The sequence below is a fragment of the Pezoporus wallicus genome, unplaced genomic scaffold, assembly GCF_028554395.1.
Source record: "Pezoporus wallicus isolate ANWC-B61680 ecotype Strahan unplaced genomic scaffold, APGP_CSIRO_Pwel_v1 contig_7506, whole genome shotgun sequence".
In the NCBI taxonomy this organism is placed as follows: domain Eukaryota; kingdom Metazoa; phylum Chordata; class Aves; order Psittaciformes; family Psittacidae; genus Pezoporus; species Pezoporus wallicus.
Genome location: NW_026637546.1, coordinates 1,495,173 through 1,513,173, shown reverse-complemented (window position 1 = coordinate 1,513,173; position 18,001 = coordinate 1,495,173). Strand labels below are relative to the sequence as shown.

The 18,001-nt window shown below is 39.4% G+C and overlaps 1 protein-coding gene across 1 annotated transcript in view; it reads right to left on the bottom strand.

Annotated features, from left to right (window-relative positions):
- Positions 1-1,963: 1,963 nt before the first annotated feature.
- Positions 1,964-18,001, bottom strand: part of PGM5 (phosphoglucomutase 5) — a 67,073-nt gene continuing 51,035 nt past the window's right edge. Inside the window, exons 10-11 of the mRNA XM_057406105.1 lie at positions 12,922-13,056; positions 1,964-2,910 (exon numbers count right to left, since the gene is read on the bottom strand). Of these exons, the coding sequence (XP_057262088.1) occupies positions 2,821-2,910; positions 12,922-13,056 (225 nt within the window). The 3' untranslated portion in view covers positions 1,964-2,820. The remainder of the gene's footprint in view (positions 2,911-12,921; positions 13,057-18,001) is intronic.

Sequence of the window (18,001 nt, the reverse complement as noted above, 5' to 3'; positions counted from 1 at the left end):
TCCTCTAGCATGCTGGGAGTTTATCTTTGTATTGCTGGGTACAGAAAAAGCTGAGGTTTTGGGAAACAGAAATACTGTCCAAGTAAATGTTAGTGCAATCATAGCTGAACAATGCATCAATCTTGCAATTTCCAGACTTCATGAGACTGCTAATCCAACAATAGCCACAGAAGGGTCTCGGTTTCTGTCATAGCACCCAGATACTGTGATATTAATACAAACAGCATTAGTAATGGTTTTCACTTTGCTAGATGTATTGTCTGGTTTTAGTGGCCTTGCATCTTTGCGTAAGCTTACCTATGTTGCTCTTTTCCAAGCATTCATTTCTCATGTTAATAAGTAAAAGACCTCAGGAAAAGCTGTACGCTTTATGAGATTATGGCTATGGTTCTTCCCCAAATGTACCAGATATAAAGATATACACTGTACTTCAGCCTTACAAAGTTTTGTCTTCTTGTATAGAAAAGCAATCAACTGGTGCAAAATACCAGTTGTTACATATTACCAATATCCATTCATTAAAAAGGGATGGTGAATGGATGTGGGGTTAGGCTAGTTTTGTTTGACAGCTATTCAAAACTGCACACAGCCATTTTTTACATTTCAGTGCAGGGGCACAACTATTGTTTCTGAAGCCCAGGACGAAGGTCAGTACTGAGATTTTAAAACATATCCTTTGTTCACAAAGACTGTCTTCATGAAAGCAAACTGCCATCTACTGCAGCTGGTGCTCTAGTGACTTTCTGATAAAAGCACCAATATGCTTCGTCACAGTCCTGATTTATTCCTCATGAGTCTTCCCACTGCCTCTTGAAAGACACCTGGCTTCAGTATCTTCCTTTTCAAAGTGCAAATCGTAGTCCCAGAAGTTTGGCAAACAGGACACTTTCCAGTATAGCTAGTTCATCATGTGATCAGAAATTATTTCATTGTCAGAGAATGTGTAAAAGATTTTAGAAGTTCTTGGACCGCCTTTCAGAATGTTCTTTCCTGTGGCCCAGTAATTTGAACTAAGTGTCATAATCCAGAGTATGTTCGACCACGCCTGATCCAATAGTTAAGAGCTTACTATCCTGCACCTAGAGGAAGTTGATCCATAAGGAAAATGAAAGATTAGTTAAACAAGATTTCTATAAAGATTAATATTCTTACAATCAAAAGTAGATGTCCAGACTGTGTGAGAATGCCCTGGAGGGCTCCACAAAAATCTTTATAAGAAACTAACAACTTCAAGTCTCCTTTGTTTTATGGGACTACCACTGGTAAGGTAGAATACTATGTGACAACATTAGTACCTGATTTGTTTAGAGTCAATTAAGTACATTATGTAATTGTATTAAAGGCATTTTTATTAGGATGCTTGAAAGTGCAGTGTCTTGTCCACAATTATGTATTAAGACAGAAATACAGCATTACTCTTTATTGTGTACTAAGTGCCGTAGCAATTTTTTGACAGAAGCGTTGAATCAAAACATTCTCCTTTGCTGAAATATTATATAAATTGCACTAAACTTTGACAACCACAACGAATTGAAACACACTGCAAAGAGGCAAGTTGCACCTTGCCACTTTGATGAATGATACAAGTGACCGCACTGTTCCCGAGGAAGCAAAGCTTTCAAACAAGCCACATGCATAAAGTGTTTGTTTTCTTCTTCAGAGCACAGTATTGTAGCTAGAACTGAAGTATCATTTCACAAGCAGAAAAATGCTGATGTCCATATCCCCAATATCCCTCTCAGATCTATGCCGGGATGTCTATTCTCCCCTTGCACTCCCCAGATTTTTTTTCCATGATCCACTGTTACGCAGAATCTAACGCAAACCATGTCCAGATGGTGAATCAGACAAGTATCTCTATTTATTAATTCATCAGCATTTGTTTTCATTTCCTCTTCACTACACACTTCACTTACCACTTTGAGGTAAGTGGCGCATAAGTATTCCAAAGACTTACAGAACTCTTTCATGAAAAATTGCTGAACTTGCAGTGATTACCCCTCTAACACAGTAAGCACCAATATCACCTCCTGACATGGAGAATATGCAAAAGCCAGCCAGATTCCACACCTGACATATTGCTGGAAGGTCACAATCAGCTTCTATGGCACAAATGCCTTTCTTCGGAGAGAAAAAAAAACCCACAGTCAAAAAATCAGGAAAATCTAAATACGTAAGTCACATTGATATGCTTTAAAAGCAGGGGTAAAAAAAAATACGGGATAACCACTTCTTTGGGAGCCTGTGTAAGTGTGCATACAACACTGCTACCAGCGTGCATGTGTGAGCAATGGGAGAGACAGGAGAGGAAGAGTGGTGTCAGGTATGGAAATACACCCTTTGCAAAGTGTAGTATACAGCCCTTATGCCTCTGACATGCTCTGTATACCTCTTTGTAAACCAGCAAGAAGGTGACAAGGATCCCAAACAATATTTACCAAGCATGTCTTTGCTTTGCGACTTCTCCCCCCTCTTTCTAACTGAAATCTCTCCAACTTTTATCACAGCATTCAGAATCAAGCAGTTTTCCTTCTCTGTCACATTGCTGAGAACAGTTGAAGGTTAAGGCCTCTTTCTTTGGTTATATTGTTATCTGAAATTAAGATATTGAAGGTAAAACAAAATCGATACACTACTGTATTTGGAGATCAATGCAGATGAATATGCTTAATATTATACTGAATTTTTCTTCCCTCCCTACCTCAATCCCCAAGAAAACTTATAATCATACAAGGCACAAATGGCTAACATGTTTCAGCAAGATCCCGTCTCTTCCTTGCTGCTTCGCTTTTGGCCCTGGTTTAACAATCTTCCGTGGCTTCAGGTGATGACAGTGGGTCCCTTTCGACCTGTCCTCTCATGAATCTGAGATATTTTCAGTGCGATTGCTATAAGAGGACTCAGCACAGCCTAAAGAAAACAAATACATTGAATTAGATAAAGCAGAAATATCAACAGATTTATAAATTCTCCTTTAATTGTAGATAAATAATTTAAAAATAATTCAGCAAGAAGCAGCACTAACACAGCCAGAGTGTCTGTATTGTCATACTTGATACAATGAGTATCATGCTGAGCATGTGCTTTATAAAATGTTATATTGAGTATACCTAAGCTATGCAGAAAAAACAGCAAATAGACTACATTGATAAATTGTCTATGTAACAAGAACTGTGTAGCTCTTGTGAAATCTGCTGTACAAAGCAACCTATAAATCAAAAAAAGTAGTATTATTTCTATTCTGATGAGTGGAAGCGATGTAGATGAGATTTTTTTTCTGTGAAGTTTAGAGTCAGAAGGTAATGTAACAATTACCTTAATAGAAATCACAAAAGTATGTGCTGAGTAATATTTGTAATTGTATTAAATAAGATAATACAATTATTAGCAGCATGAACTCTCAAGTTTCAGGCTACGGATTTATTTACTGGCCACATGTATAAAACTGCCCAGATAGGTGAGTGCATATAGCAATTATGATAGTACATGAAAACCAAGTGAAATACATTTTTTCACGTGCCAACTGAATCTTCTCTTAGTTAATTAAATGATATGCAAAGATAAATAGAGCAGAGTTTTAAGTGAAAACTTTAATTTCAGAGAAACATGTACTGATTACTAAACTAGGTAATTACCTCAGAAGTTCCCCACTGCTGCCTCTTTCAAATGAACTACATTCTGACTTTAAGCCCGTCAGGTTTAAAAATAAAATCAAACAAACCAGTAATTCTGGAGAGCTTAAATTTGAAGGAATCTTTTTTATAAGCTTAATATAATCAATCCTTTGAATCTGCTTCAGCCACCTAAGAGTTTCTGACAGTATGAGGTGTTTGATTTTTATATACAAATGGTCAGACAGTTAAAACAAGAGTGAGGAGACTAACTGAGCAAGCAGAGTCAAGGAATAACACCATGAATGCCACTGGTGTCAAATGAGTTTATGATCAACTTGGTTATGCACAAGTGTGAGCAGTCTGACATGCTGTTTTGTTCAAAAACCTCCATATTGGCAGATACTTATCTACTGAATAGTCACTGAAGCAGAATACAAGTCCATTAAAGTCAAACATGCTTACAGAAGATTAATGTATGAAGCACAAATTCACATCTGTGGGCAAATGCTGCAAAAGTAAATATTAAAATGTGCCAATTTAATAGGTCTGGACCATATCACTTGTCCCCTCCAGCAAAATGGATTAAGGAGAACTGAAAGAAGACCAAAGCTTTTGAAGTCCCTCCAGCACTCCTATAAGAAACCTCTTCCTTATTCAATTTTAAAAGTACAGGCAAATCTAAAAAGCCACCCTACTGACCAGCTTTACTTGACCCTGCTTTCTTCAGCAACAAATGCACTCTAAAGAAAACAAGGAGAAAACAGAAACAAAAGCAAACAAAACTCTACACAACACTCTGAGTATGACACAAAATCAAATGAGTTTATATGATACCCATTTACATAAACAATTTAGCTGCTGCTCTTTCCCCAAGTCATTCCAATTACTACTAAATACTCTGCTGCTTACAATCACACTTCTCAACAGAGAAAGGTCTGGTTTAGTTCTGTCTTCTCACACTTCAATTTATCTCTCATAATACACTTTCTTCCTCTCTCAGATGTAAAAAAAAAAAACAACCCAAAAGTGGATTCTCTTCAGAATGGCAAGAGCAGGTCAAAATAACAAGGAAATACAGCTGTGTATGCCTTTTAAAAACTCCTTTATCTCTGCAATGAATAGTTTACATTTACAGAGCTTAGATACAGCGTTTATATTTTAGCTGCAAAAGATAAATCCCAGCCAGCAACCATTTATAGTTAACATGACTCTAGAAAGACTTCTGTATCTTAAAGAGATCTTTAAGATTTAAAAATACTAGGTTTTGTATTCCAAAAACCAGATGTCTTTAGAAAGGTTTGCGATACAGGCACCCATCCTACAAGTTCTATGCAATCTGGATAGCCTCGTTCATCATGGAACAAACTGGACCATCTCTGTAACACCCACGGCACTGGTGGTGTTTATTACAGAATCATAGAATCATAGAATGGAAAGGTTGGAAAGGACCTTAAGATCATCTAGTTCCAACCCCCCTGCCATGGGCAGGGACACCTCACGCTAAATCATATCACCCAAGGCCTTGTCCAACCTGGTCTTGAACACTGCCAGGGATGGAGCATTCACAACCTCCCTGGGCAACCCATTCTAGCGCCTCACCACCCTAACAGGAAAGAATTTCCTCCTTATATCCAATCTAAACTTCCCCTGTTTAAGTTTTAACCCGTTACCCCTTGTCCTGTCACTACAGTCCCTAATGAAGAATCCCTCCCCAGCATCCCTATAGGTCCCCTTCAGATACTGGAAGGCTGCTATGAGGTCTCCACACAGCCTTCTCTTCTCCAGGCTGAACAGCCCCAACTTTCTCAGCCTGTCTTCATACGGGAGGTGCTCCAGTCCCCTGATCATCCTCGTGGCCCTCCTCTGGACTTGTTCCAACAGTTCCATGTCCTTTTTATGTTGAGGACACCAGAACTGCACACAATACTCCAGGTGAGGTCTCACAAGAGCAGAGTAGAGGGGCAGGGTCACCTCCTTCGACCTGCTGGTCACCCTCCTTTTGATGCAGCCCAGGATACGGTTGGCTTTCTGGGCTGCAAGTGCACACTGCAGCCGGCTCATGTTCATTTTCTCATCAACCAATACCCCCAAATCCTTCTCCACAGGGCTGCTCTGAATCTCTTCTCTGCCCAACCTGTAGCTGTGTCTGGGATTGCTCCAACCCAGGTGTAGGACCTTGTAGTTGGCATGGTTAAACTTCATGAGGTTGGCATCAGCCCACTTCACAAGTGTGCTGAGGTCCCCCTGGATGGCATTCCTTCCCTCCAGCGTATCAACCGAACCACACAGCTTGGTGTCATCGGCAAACTTGCTGAGGGCACACTCAATCCCACTGTCCATGTCACTGACAAAGATGTTGAACAAGACCGGTCCCAACACCGATCCCTGAGGGACACCACTCGTTACTGGTCTCCAGACGGACATTGAGCCATTGACCACAACTCTTTGTGTGCGGCCATCCAGCCAGTTCTTTATCCACCGAGTGGTCCATCCATCAAATTGATGTCTCTCCAATTCAGAGACAAGGATGTCGTGTGGGACAGTGTCAAACACTTTGCACAAGTCCAGGTAGATGACATCAACTGCTCTACCCCTGTCCATCAGTTCTGCAGCCCCATCATAGAAGGCCACCAAGTTGGTCAGGCAGGATTTCCCCTTAGTGAAGCCATGCTGGCTGTCACCAAGCACCTTGTTGTTTTTCATGTGCCTTAGCATGCCTTCCAGGAGAATCTGCTCCAAGATTTTGCCAGGCACAGAGGTGAGACTGACTGGTCTGTAATTCCCTGGGTCATCCATTTTCCCCTTCTTGAAAATGGGGGTTATATTTCCCTTTTTCCAGTCATCGGGAACTTCACCCGACTGCCATGATTACTCAAATAGAATGGCCAGCGGCTTTGCAACTTCATTCGTCAGCTCCTTCAGGACCCGCCGATGGATTTCATCAGGACCCATGGACTTGGGCACTTTTATTATAATGAAGCAACACAGTCACCAAAGGGAACTGACCTCTACTCTTGCGCATAGTCTGCCTGCTAACTCAAATCAAATTACAATAAAGGTCAGGAGGCCAGCTGTTCTGCAGCTCACAACAGCAGAGGGCAGGCATGAGAGCTGAAACAGGAGGAAAATATAAATGCTGTGCCGCACAGAAACATCTATGTTCCCAACACATTAGTTCTTTTCTAGTATACCCAATGAGCTTTAAGTGAAGATTAGTTTAAATTAATTAATTTTCTTGATTCATGAGGTATTTTATAATCACTGTCACATGAATTAATTTTTCTTACATTCCTTTTCAGTTCCAGCTGATGTAAAATTTATCAACTGTATGGCTTTTGGCAGAATCAGAAGCTAAATTACCTGAATCACATAAATATGCTGTGCAACTTGAGTGTGATCAAACAGATGGAAATCTCCGTATCCCATGTCCGCCTCAAAGAAAATCTTATTAATTTTTATAGTAAAAGCAAAACTTTATATGATTTCTCTGGACAATACGTTTTAACAGTCAACCACAGCCATGCTAAAAGACCCAATGATGAAAAGAGGTAATAATTCTCTAGCAAAGTACACTTATGTTTAGGGTTGCAAGAGTGTCATGACAGAAGCATGCAGAAACCTTTAATTTTATCCCTAATAAAATTAGGGATAAGGTACTGGACACAAGGACTTCTAGGTTACTGATTTCTGAAGTTTGCCCTGCTCTTGGACAAACTTCACATCATAAACAACTGCTTTATATAATAATTTTTAATATATATATATACACACATATACACAATCATATATAAATCATAATCCTTTCATATACTGACCTGAGTATCAGTTTGTTTTTTCCTGTGTTACTTGCCATTAAAAAATTGTCTCAAAAATTCAGTCTTTGATGACAGTCTTTTGATCAAGACATTTTTCATCCCAATTATTTTTCTTTTACTTGGCTTGCTTTTTTGGAGAAAAATGCAAAGAAACAACTCCTGCCCCAAAACCTTTCCTTGGTTGCTGCTGATCTAATGATTCTGAAGCTAATTAGCACATATTTCACTAGCTTTTGGCAAAAGTAACTGCAGCGTTTGTTATTTACTGCAGCCTGTTTAAAGAGTAACTGATACAGTCTGCGTAGGTCTGTGACAACACTTATTTACTGCTGTTGCAATTCACATAGTGAATAATAAAATTCTGCAAACAGAGCTAGTTATTCAGAACAATTCAGATTATTCACTACACTGTTCCCAGGGCAAACAACTCAAAACAACTCCGCATAATGGGTCATTTCTTTCTTGGTCTTCATATATGAAACTTCCTGTTTGAATCTTATCCCAATTCAGTAATATATCCAGATGGCTAGACAAAGGACAAGAAGATACTAAGCATGTGTTAGGGTCTGCAAAGAATGAATAATGAGTTGATCCATAAAATAAAGCTATAAATGAGCCTAAAGGTCAATAAACCCTTGTTTTAATATTCCATGCCCATTGAATGTATCTCTAGATTTTCCACCTGCATTAAACTTAGCACAGCTAATAACTCTCTTAACTTTAGAAAAAGATAAATGCCAATGCATAAACATTCAAGGCTTCAGACAAAACTGTTGTTTGTTATAATGAACTGAACTTCCTGAAATTGCTATTTGTATGCCTGTTTGACTAGTTAAACCCAAAAAATCATCTTTTTAAGGAAATCTTCCAGCTAACCGGAAAGTAACTTTCTCAGTAATGTGCAGCAATGAGGGGCATGACCAGTGACAAGGAGCATTAATGGAGTGCTCTTCTGTTCCAGGGGAACATTTTAGAAAAACTTTGGACATTTGTCATGGTTTAAGCCCAGCCAGCAACACAGAACCATGCAGCCACTCGCTCACTCCCCCTCTCCCCCACCTCCTCCCCCCGCTCCCAGAGGGATGGGGAGGAGAATCGGAAGAGTGTAACTCCCATGGGTTGAGATAAGAACAGTCCAGTAACTAAGGTATAACACAAATCACTGCTGCTGCCATCAATAATAATAATGATAAGGGAAATAACAAGGGAGGAGACACAACCGCTCACCACTTGCCGACTGATATCCAGCCTTACCCAAGCAGTGATCTCGCCCTTCCGGGTAACTGCCCCCACTTCATATACTGGGCATGACGTGCTGTGGTATGGAATACCCCTTTGGTCAGTTTGGGTCAGGTGTCCTGTCTCTGCTTCCTCCCGGTTTCCCCTCCTCCCGGGCAGAGCATGAGGCTCACAAAGTCCTTGGTCAGAGTAAACATTTGAGCAATAACTAAAAACATCGGTGTTATCAGCGCTGTTCCCAGGCTGAAAGTCAAAACCACAGCACTGCACCAGCTACTAAGAAGTAGAAAAATGACTGCTACTGCTGAACCCATGAAAACATTGTTTTCAAGACTTTGTTTTAGAACTAGATTGCATCACCACTATAAATTACATAATTTTAAAAAGTTTACATGGGATTGGTTTTAATATACTTTGCCCAGAGCATGACGGTTCCCTTTTTTTTTTTTGCTTTTGATTTTCACTCCTGTTGATACTGACTTACAGGAAGAACTGTATTACTCCTGGACAAAAGGTTGCCACTCCTTATCTTTCAGGTGACCATGAAGCTGCTTTAGCCAATTTCCTTCAACGGATTGTTCAACAGCCAGAATCCTCTGCTATTCACATTTACCTGCAACCTCAGACTTGTAATTATTAGCATATTTTACTGCTTTACCTTGGACTCTTACTTTATTAATCAGGAGCTGGCTATGCTTAATTCTAGGTGGAAAGTATTAATAATTAATTGTATGAAAGATGTTATTAAAAGAAGATTTGGGTGACCCTTATAATCATTAATGGCTACTGTTTAGCACACATATAAATTGGAACAAAAGGTCCCTATGAGCCTTACTTTGGTCTGGTTACAAGAATGCTGTAAAGGCACTTAAAGGCAATAAGGCCTGAAAATCAGCTCTTCCTGTAAGACTCACAGAGAGTTACACAGTACTGAAGCACGACAAAGCATGAAGAGAGCTTTACTCGAGCACTGCTCACTTGCATGACTCCCTGGGGCCAAAATCAAAAGGCACAGGTCTGAGCAGCCCCAGTTACATTTCAAAGTATGTTAGGCTTTCTGCTGGGTACTGAACCAAAGTTGGGCCAGCAGCTAGCACTGTCAGTTACTTGAACCTGAGTGATATTGAGCACTGTTATAGATCTTTGTCCAAATTTCATTCTGGGCAAGAGTTCATCATAGAAGGAGCTCAGGTTGAAAGGGACCTTGAAAGATCATCAGATCCAGCCTGTTGTGGGAAAGGAGTTATGGCCATCCAGAGACATACAGCACCTCTAATGTGAATGATTAATTCTGTCCACCTCAATTGAACCGTTGGTTTAAAAGAACCATGTATATATTACCTTTACCATATGTTAACACTTCACTCAGAAAGTGCCGTGATTTCATACTGGTGTTTCAGGACAATACGCATGTCTCAGCATGCATACTGGAAGGAGTGGTTTAGATTTCTGCTTATCTGCAGAAAATTCTCTATCAGCAGTTACACTGTGAAAGACAACAGAAGCAAACTAGAAAAACTTGAAAACTGCCAAAATTTTAGGTATGACTTCGTTTGAAAGGAAGGTGGAAAAACAGGATGCTGGCATGAGGCAAACTCAAGCCAGTTACCACAATGATTCCACAAAATGCCATGTAACTTCCAATATAATTGAGTTGCCTATCAAGTCAGGGTAACATATTTCTTGTGGAAAAGAGCCAAAAAGGCATTTTTGCCTTTCAGTGCAGGTATTGACTGGAACTGTCACCAATGCAAAGCATTCATCTTCAACTTGTCTAGATAATCAGTGGAAAGAAGGTACTGGAAGGAGGTGGTCCAATAAGCAGAAGCAACCAAGTATTTACTTAAGCAGCCAATCATCAAATAATTTTATGTCTTGGTTTATGATATAAAAAGAAGACACTTTTTCACGATCAGCTGTTCCAGGCAGAGTGCAATGATACAGAAGCCACATGTAGTTACCTGCCGAACTGCAAACATCAACTACACTTGAAGAAAAACAAGCATTTATCTCAAATGTAATAATTTCCTTAAGTACTACATATAAGGAATACTTTTTACGTACCCTTTACATCAGTGTTCTTTGAGTAACTGGTCAATTAGGAATATGTTGGCTATGCCTCTATTACTGAAGGTAAAGAGGAAACAAAGCACTTAAAACTTCAAATCTATCACAACTTGTCTAGATGCATACATGACAGTATGAATCTCAAGGGAAACTAAACAATAAAGGAATTACAATTATCAGGAAAACTATGCCACCTCTCCCCTCAATGCTGTTTTCTGCTCTTTGCTATTAACTCTATTCCACATATTCCACTGAAGATTATCAAATGCTTTCCTGACAAATTTTTAGTTATTTTTGTATTAGCATGAAGATCTCCTGAAGTCAGTTTTATGTACTGCCTTGAAATCCACCATCTGCCTGTCGGATACAATATCGCTTTGCAGATCTTAATGCTGTCATTGGCAACGTATCCAGCCAGGGCAAGGAAAGAAGAGCAGTAGGAACTGTACAATGCTATACAACAAGAAACCAGAGAAAGAATTTACTGCATTAAATGAAATGAAACTGCTGTTTGTCATGTGTTTCCTGAGTCAGTCTGGATGTTAAAATATCTGCCTGCACTGCATAAATGCAGGAAAGTCCCTGCAACAAGTTTCAAGGCAATGAATGACATTTCTGCCCTTGGGATTATCTGTTCACTAGTGAATATCCTGGATAAACAGCCAAAAGTGTCATAATCTGACAGGTTCTAGTACATAAATAGAAAAAAAACCCTAAACCCTTCCAGTCATTTTTCTGACCCTAGGAGTATGAGACTATGAAAGCCCTGAGGGCAGTGGTAAGTCTTACTGTTCCTGCCAAGTCTCCCATGAGGACTCCCCATCACTGCACCCTGCCCATGGGTTCACACAGCCCATTTCAAGCCATCCTAGGGGTGTTAGTCTCTCTCTGAGCTATGCCATCGGAGTGCGAGTCTCCAGACTCATCTCTAGCTCTGCTGCATGGATGAACCTCAGACCTGTGCAATAGCTAGCTTCTCTCCCTGAAGAACTGCTTGGTGCTCCTACCACCTTTTGCAGCAGTCCCATTTTTGCTGCTCCCCAGGCACACTCTTGTGTTGCTGGTAACATGACTAGACTTTCTAGTGGACTGTAAGTCCACTGCAAACCTCTAAAACAAACTCTTAGTCTGTCTCTTTCCATGACTTGTTATCATCTATGCCTTGCCTGCATAGCATGAAGAACCACATTTGAAATGATCATCTTAACTCCAACTGATAAACAATTCATGCTGTAATAAAACTTTACATGGCTGTGGTGCATTGACCTTGGCTGCCCACCAGTTGCCCACCATGCTGCTCTATCACTTCCTCCATTCCTCACTGACCTTGGTGTCTGTTTCTCTCACATATTCTCCCCTGCCCTCCCTGCTACTGCTGCACAGTGGTTTTTACCCATCGTTTGACAGCTTTTACGCATTTGCACCTCGCATGAATAAGCAACTGCATGGGACTTCAAACTATAGGGTTTTGATTTACTACAAGGTAACTGCTTAACCTCTCCCATGAAACATCCTTAGTTCTCTCGTTGTACATCACAGCATGAAGTTGTTTTACTAGGAAAAATCTGAGAGTTCAAAATGTGGTTTATATTACGAATTATTTTAGGCATCTGATGGATTACACTGCAACTTGCTCTCAACATTCACTCTTCTTAGGAAAGAGTCTGGTTATGCTATGAGATAATTCTTTAGACAGCTACAAGTCTTTCCCTTAATAAGGAATCCCTACATCATTTAGACTCTGGCAGCCGTATTTCCTAAGTGTACTTTCATCATGAGGCATCCCTGGTGTGCAATAATTAAGTGATCCCCAGATAACCTGCTTGAAAAATATTTTTTTTATATTGTTCAATAACTCAGGTTTGTTCTACAACACTTGCAAAATAATGAGTGAAAAAAAATAAATGAGCGTGACTTCTCTTACTAGATTAAAAATCATTGCTCAGCATTTATCACCAGGCATCTCAGCCCCTGACATTCCTGTTGTGCTAGATACTACACATATATTGAAACTGTTGGTCCTGCTTCAAAACATGCACAGTCACATGATTAGTAAAATCATCCACAAACACAGCAAACAGGGGTCAAGTTGCTGAGTGTTCCTTCTGATTAAAGGAGAAAACCTGTAGCCATTACTAATACAAAGGAAGTGCATTACTTATTGACTCATAATACTACTGCATTACTTGTGGCTCCTTATTGTGTTGGCTAGGATCCTTTTCATAACTCTCTGCATAGATCCGGAGAGTAGCTCTCACATGGCTGGAAGCACTCATTCTGAAGATAAGCCTCGAAGCATCTGAAAAAATAATCCGCAGCCCCTATGGGAGAAGAAGGAGCAACATGTACATAAGGCGGCAGTACCTTTACAAATCACAGTTCACTATTTAAAATAAAGAATGAAAGGAAGAGTCATTTGGATACAATTCCTCTTTCCCTGTAACTTTGGACAACTCTCTCATCATTCTTTTTCCCCCCTCTAAAGTCTAGAAATATCTTGTGTATTTCTGCCTGCTCCTCATTACAAGAACTCTCTTAGTGCTGGGTTTCTTTGTTTTTTTTTTCTTCAGCTGCTTTGTTTTTTTCTGTATGGCAGAGCAAAAAATTAATGGCCTGAGAAACTCTCATAAGATAAGCAAGGCTCAGTGGACTAAAACACAGCTACAGAATCTCAGGATCAAAAATCAGTTGTCAGTAGTGAATATAAAAGATAGGATCAGTTGCTACCCCTCAAAGACCATGCATCAATATCAGATTACAAAGAGTTTCAACAAGAGCTTGTAGTAAACTTGGGAAACTTAACATGAAGTGTTAATTAATTTCAAGTACATTAAGTAATGTACGTTAACTGTGTGTAGAATAAAAAAAAAGTATTCACTGTGAATTTGCTCTTTGCTCCCCTTTTCTCATTTTCTTTCCTCCTCCCCCCTTTTATACTGTATATATGAACACACTCTTCTAAAGACCACAGACAATATACCTGGATCCACAGTAGACAGACTTTCTGTTCAGGAAGGCCATTAAGTCCAAAGGACTATATTGCACTGTTAAATAGTTGTAGTATTTCAATACTGTGCCAATTCTGCACCAACACGCAGCCTAGTTCCCTTTCTGTAATAAGTACCCTTAGACTAGGTGCCACCTCTCACATGCCACTGAACTTTATTTCCTCTTTTAGACATGCTGTTGTTAAACACCTAGCGCATAAACTGAAGTCCTTGCTACTTTTGTTTAAGGGACCATGAAAAAATGACAGAAGAGAATTTAAAGAGAAGCTTTATTTTCTTCCATTTTTATCAGCAGCTGAAGAAGACACTGATGTTAGCAACACAGTGCTCCAATATTCTAATAAGTAGAAACCTCTGTTTCCTCTGCTGCATGCCAAAACATCTCCAGCACCATGTAAAGCATTGTTTGCTTGGTAATCACAGAATCATAAAATAGTTCTGGTTGGAGGGGACCTTTAAAGGTCATCTACTGATGAGAAGGGACATCTTTCTTCAACCAGATCAGGTTGCTCAAAGCCCAGTCCAACCCGACCTTGAATATTTCATCTATGACCTCCCTGGACAATCTGTTCTAGTGTTTCACCACCCTAATTGTAAAAAATTTCTTCCTTGCATCTAGTCAGAATCTACCCTTTTTTAGTGTAAAACCATTATCACTTGTCCTATCACAACAGACCCTACTACAAAATCTGTACTCATCTTCCTTATCAACCCCCCTTTAAGTATTGAAAGGCCACAATAAGGTCTCCCTGGAGTCCTCTCTTGTACAGGCTGAACAACTGAAACTCTCAGCCTTTCCCCACAAGAGAGGTGCTTCAGCCCTCTGATCATTTTTGTGGCTCTCTTCTGCATCCACTCCGTATCTTTCCTGTGTAATGTCAACTAACACTAGAAAGTATTGATTCGGAGAAAACTCCAGGAACTCGGCAACAAAGTTTTAAGTTGACTAACAGGTATTCGTTATTGCGGCGCCGGGAGACACGGGGGATAGCTCCTCCAAGTGTGTCTCCCTCAGGCATCAACCAGGCTGGATTATATTGTCCTTAAACAAACATATTCATTAGATCACATACATTACATCATACTTCTTAGACAATGCCTCCTGTACGCATACAAAGATGCGGTAGTGGGCTTTCGGGACCCCCGGTGGTTATTTCTTCATCACTGTTTTAGGATCATTGTCATATCAGTAACCACTAGGTGGTTCTGGCAAAGCTTATCTTAGTAATTTTTGTTTTCTCTATAGTTGCTAACAAAGCACAAGGTTCTTGAGGTTACTTATTTATAACCCTATTCTCCAATCAACCCTATTCCACAATTGACCCCATTCTTCAATCCACCCTATTCTTCTATCAACCCCACTCTTCAGTATAAACCAGGAAAATAGCCCACATGGACAAAGGGTTGGATTAGATGGCCTAAGAGATATTCCCCATCTCTAATTTTGGTGATATCATGAAACTTCTTTTAAGCTGCTAGTATAATTTTAACATGCATTGGCAACATAGATAAATAAATTTACCTAGTAGACTCAACACGTACAGCAAAAGTGACAAACAGAAATAGTTTACATTCAGAAGACTGAGCTGTAGAGCCTGCTTTTCTACTATTTTCTATTAAACCAACTCTATAATGAGATGGTTCAATTGATGCTGATGGGAGCTTTGCCACTGATTTCAAGGAATCAGGATTTCATCTTTGATGACTGCAATTATACAGGCAGTTTGCTAAGATCTGATCCAGTGAGAAAGGGGTTGCTTACTGCTGATTGCTCATTACATTTTGTAACAGTGAAATGGAAAAAGATAAACTGAAGAGTTTCACGGTTCTGGGTACAGTTTGTTTCAAATGGTTGTCAAAACCAGGACCAGCAGGTCAAAGTACGGAACATTAATGTCAATCAGCTTTAAGACAGAAGTAAGGGAGGCTGCACAAAATGAAAGCATGAACATCAGACCATGTGAGTATCTTCCTCTCCAAAGACTATACTGCCGTTTAAAATGCTCCTGCCCGGCCTAGCAATTCCCACAACGACATGAATAGCAAGACCACTTGAATACCCTTTCACACACTCCATGTTTATCTGTCAATAATGACAATAAGGCATTGTTAATTGGTTTAGCACACCTTAAGTCCCACCACTCATTAAATTACGGGCTTCAAAATAAAAAGAATTTACAAACACTCCCCCTAACTCTTCCATAACTTGTCACAAAATGCTCCATCAAACCACAAGAATCTGTAACCAGTTTGATGTCACAGTTATTTTCACTTGGGATGTTTATGTAATGTATACGTACACATGACCAGCATTCAGACAGTTCACTCTACTATTTCTGACCTTATTATTTTATTCATTTTGCATTTCTCAGGGACATATGACTGACAGTACTTATTTTTACACATGCATGATGACAGTTAATGTTTGTCTCAGACTAGAATTCCTGACATACAGCTGAAAATACTCTGTAAAAGGGAATTACAGAGACACAGTGGCTGTACTCCTTAAAATATATAATAATATATTATCTTAAAAAAAAACAATCCTATGTGCCAGGAAGAAATCATATGCTAGGAAAACAATGGCCTTTAGAGCTGGACTGTGAAAGTCAACTTTTAAAGTCATAATATTCACTTAGAGATTAAACTCATTTTTAAGAGAGCATACAGCAAAAAGCTGACTTTCAACTCTTCCTTAGAAACAGCGATTTAAGCACTAGCAAAGCTTTTCACTCAGGAACACCACAGAAAGTAACAAGAGTTATTAAATTTTTATATTCCTCATTGTTTTCTGGCGACTAGATCTAAAAACTGTGAGTTGCAAACATTTGTAAAGTCAAAAAACCCAGCCAAAAAAAATCACTGTCACCAAATAAACATGAGAAAGCACTGCCTGGAGAATAACCTGTGACTCAGCATCTTGTGCAAAGACTAAAGCAAACAGGTTTTGCCCGCTTGTTGCAAAAACTCTAACATATAGACACTTCCCTTTTTAACACTTTTGAGCTTTTGACATCAGCAAGGTCAAAGCACGCTGTCAAAATTGAAAGCAGCCCAGTTACTGTTTGTCATGACAGTATTTTTTCACCTAAGTTCCATTAATTTAAAGTCACATATTTGCTATTTGCTGTATCAAAGGTGTTAGCTCCATGAAACATAAAATTTTATATGCAGAACTTACAAACAAAACAAGAGTAAAGAAAAGAAGAGTAAAACACTGAAAAGCCCACCGGATAGAATAATTTCCAATTTTAATAAAACAGGACACACTATTTGTCACTAACAAGAATATTGTTTTCTTATGGAAACAGACTTTTTTTTTTTTTTTTCCTAGGAGGAAGCAAATTGAAAGGCTCAGTACAGCTCTGAACATCTGCAGATATTTACTGGGGGGGACGACTATGCATTAGGGACTGTAGTGATAGGACAAGGAGTAACGGGTTAAAACTTATTTCTTAAAACAGAATTTCTTTATTGTTAGGGTGGTGAGGTACTGGAATGGGCTGTCCAGGGAAGTTGTGAATGCTGCATACCTGACGGCGTTCAAGGCCAGGTTGGACAGGGCCTTGGGCGACATTGTTTAGTAGTTTAGTGGGAGGTGTCCCTGCCCATGGCAGGGGGCTGGAACTAGATGATCTTAAGGTCCTTTCCAACCCTAACTATTCTATGATTCTATGATTTTAGGCAAACTGGGCCTGCTAATGGGTAATCACAGAAACTCTGAACCAAAATCGTGTACCATGGTTAACCCACTGACTTGGAAGCTGATGTGATGAAGATGAGCTTCACAGGGATTTCTCTTTCACATTACAATTCAGTTAAACAGCCTACTGATGTATTTACGAAGCACTCAGAAAACTAAACCTACTGCATATTGTACTGTATGGTACAGTATGGTTTGGTTTCCAGTAGTTTGTTTTGGTTTATTTTTTTAATTACCAATTTCATTATTAAATACATAATATTCAATTCATATAATATGTTAGAATGAACAAGACCAAGCAGCAAACTTCAAGCAAAGTACCTTAGGATTTTGAAACACATTTTTTGAAATATAACACCAGGGAGCAACACCAGTAGAAAAATCTAACCTAGCAGCAATATATCAGACACAGAAATGTATATATAAATTAGTAGCACATAAAATGGCTATACTTTCACCTCAAAATACTGTGATTATCACAATTTTTATTTGGTCCTCTACGGACTCTTGAGAGTCCTCCTAGGCATATCAGACCCAAGTCATTACTCTGACAGG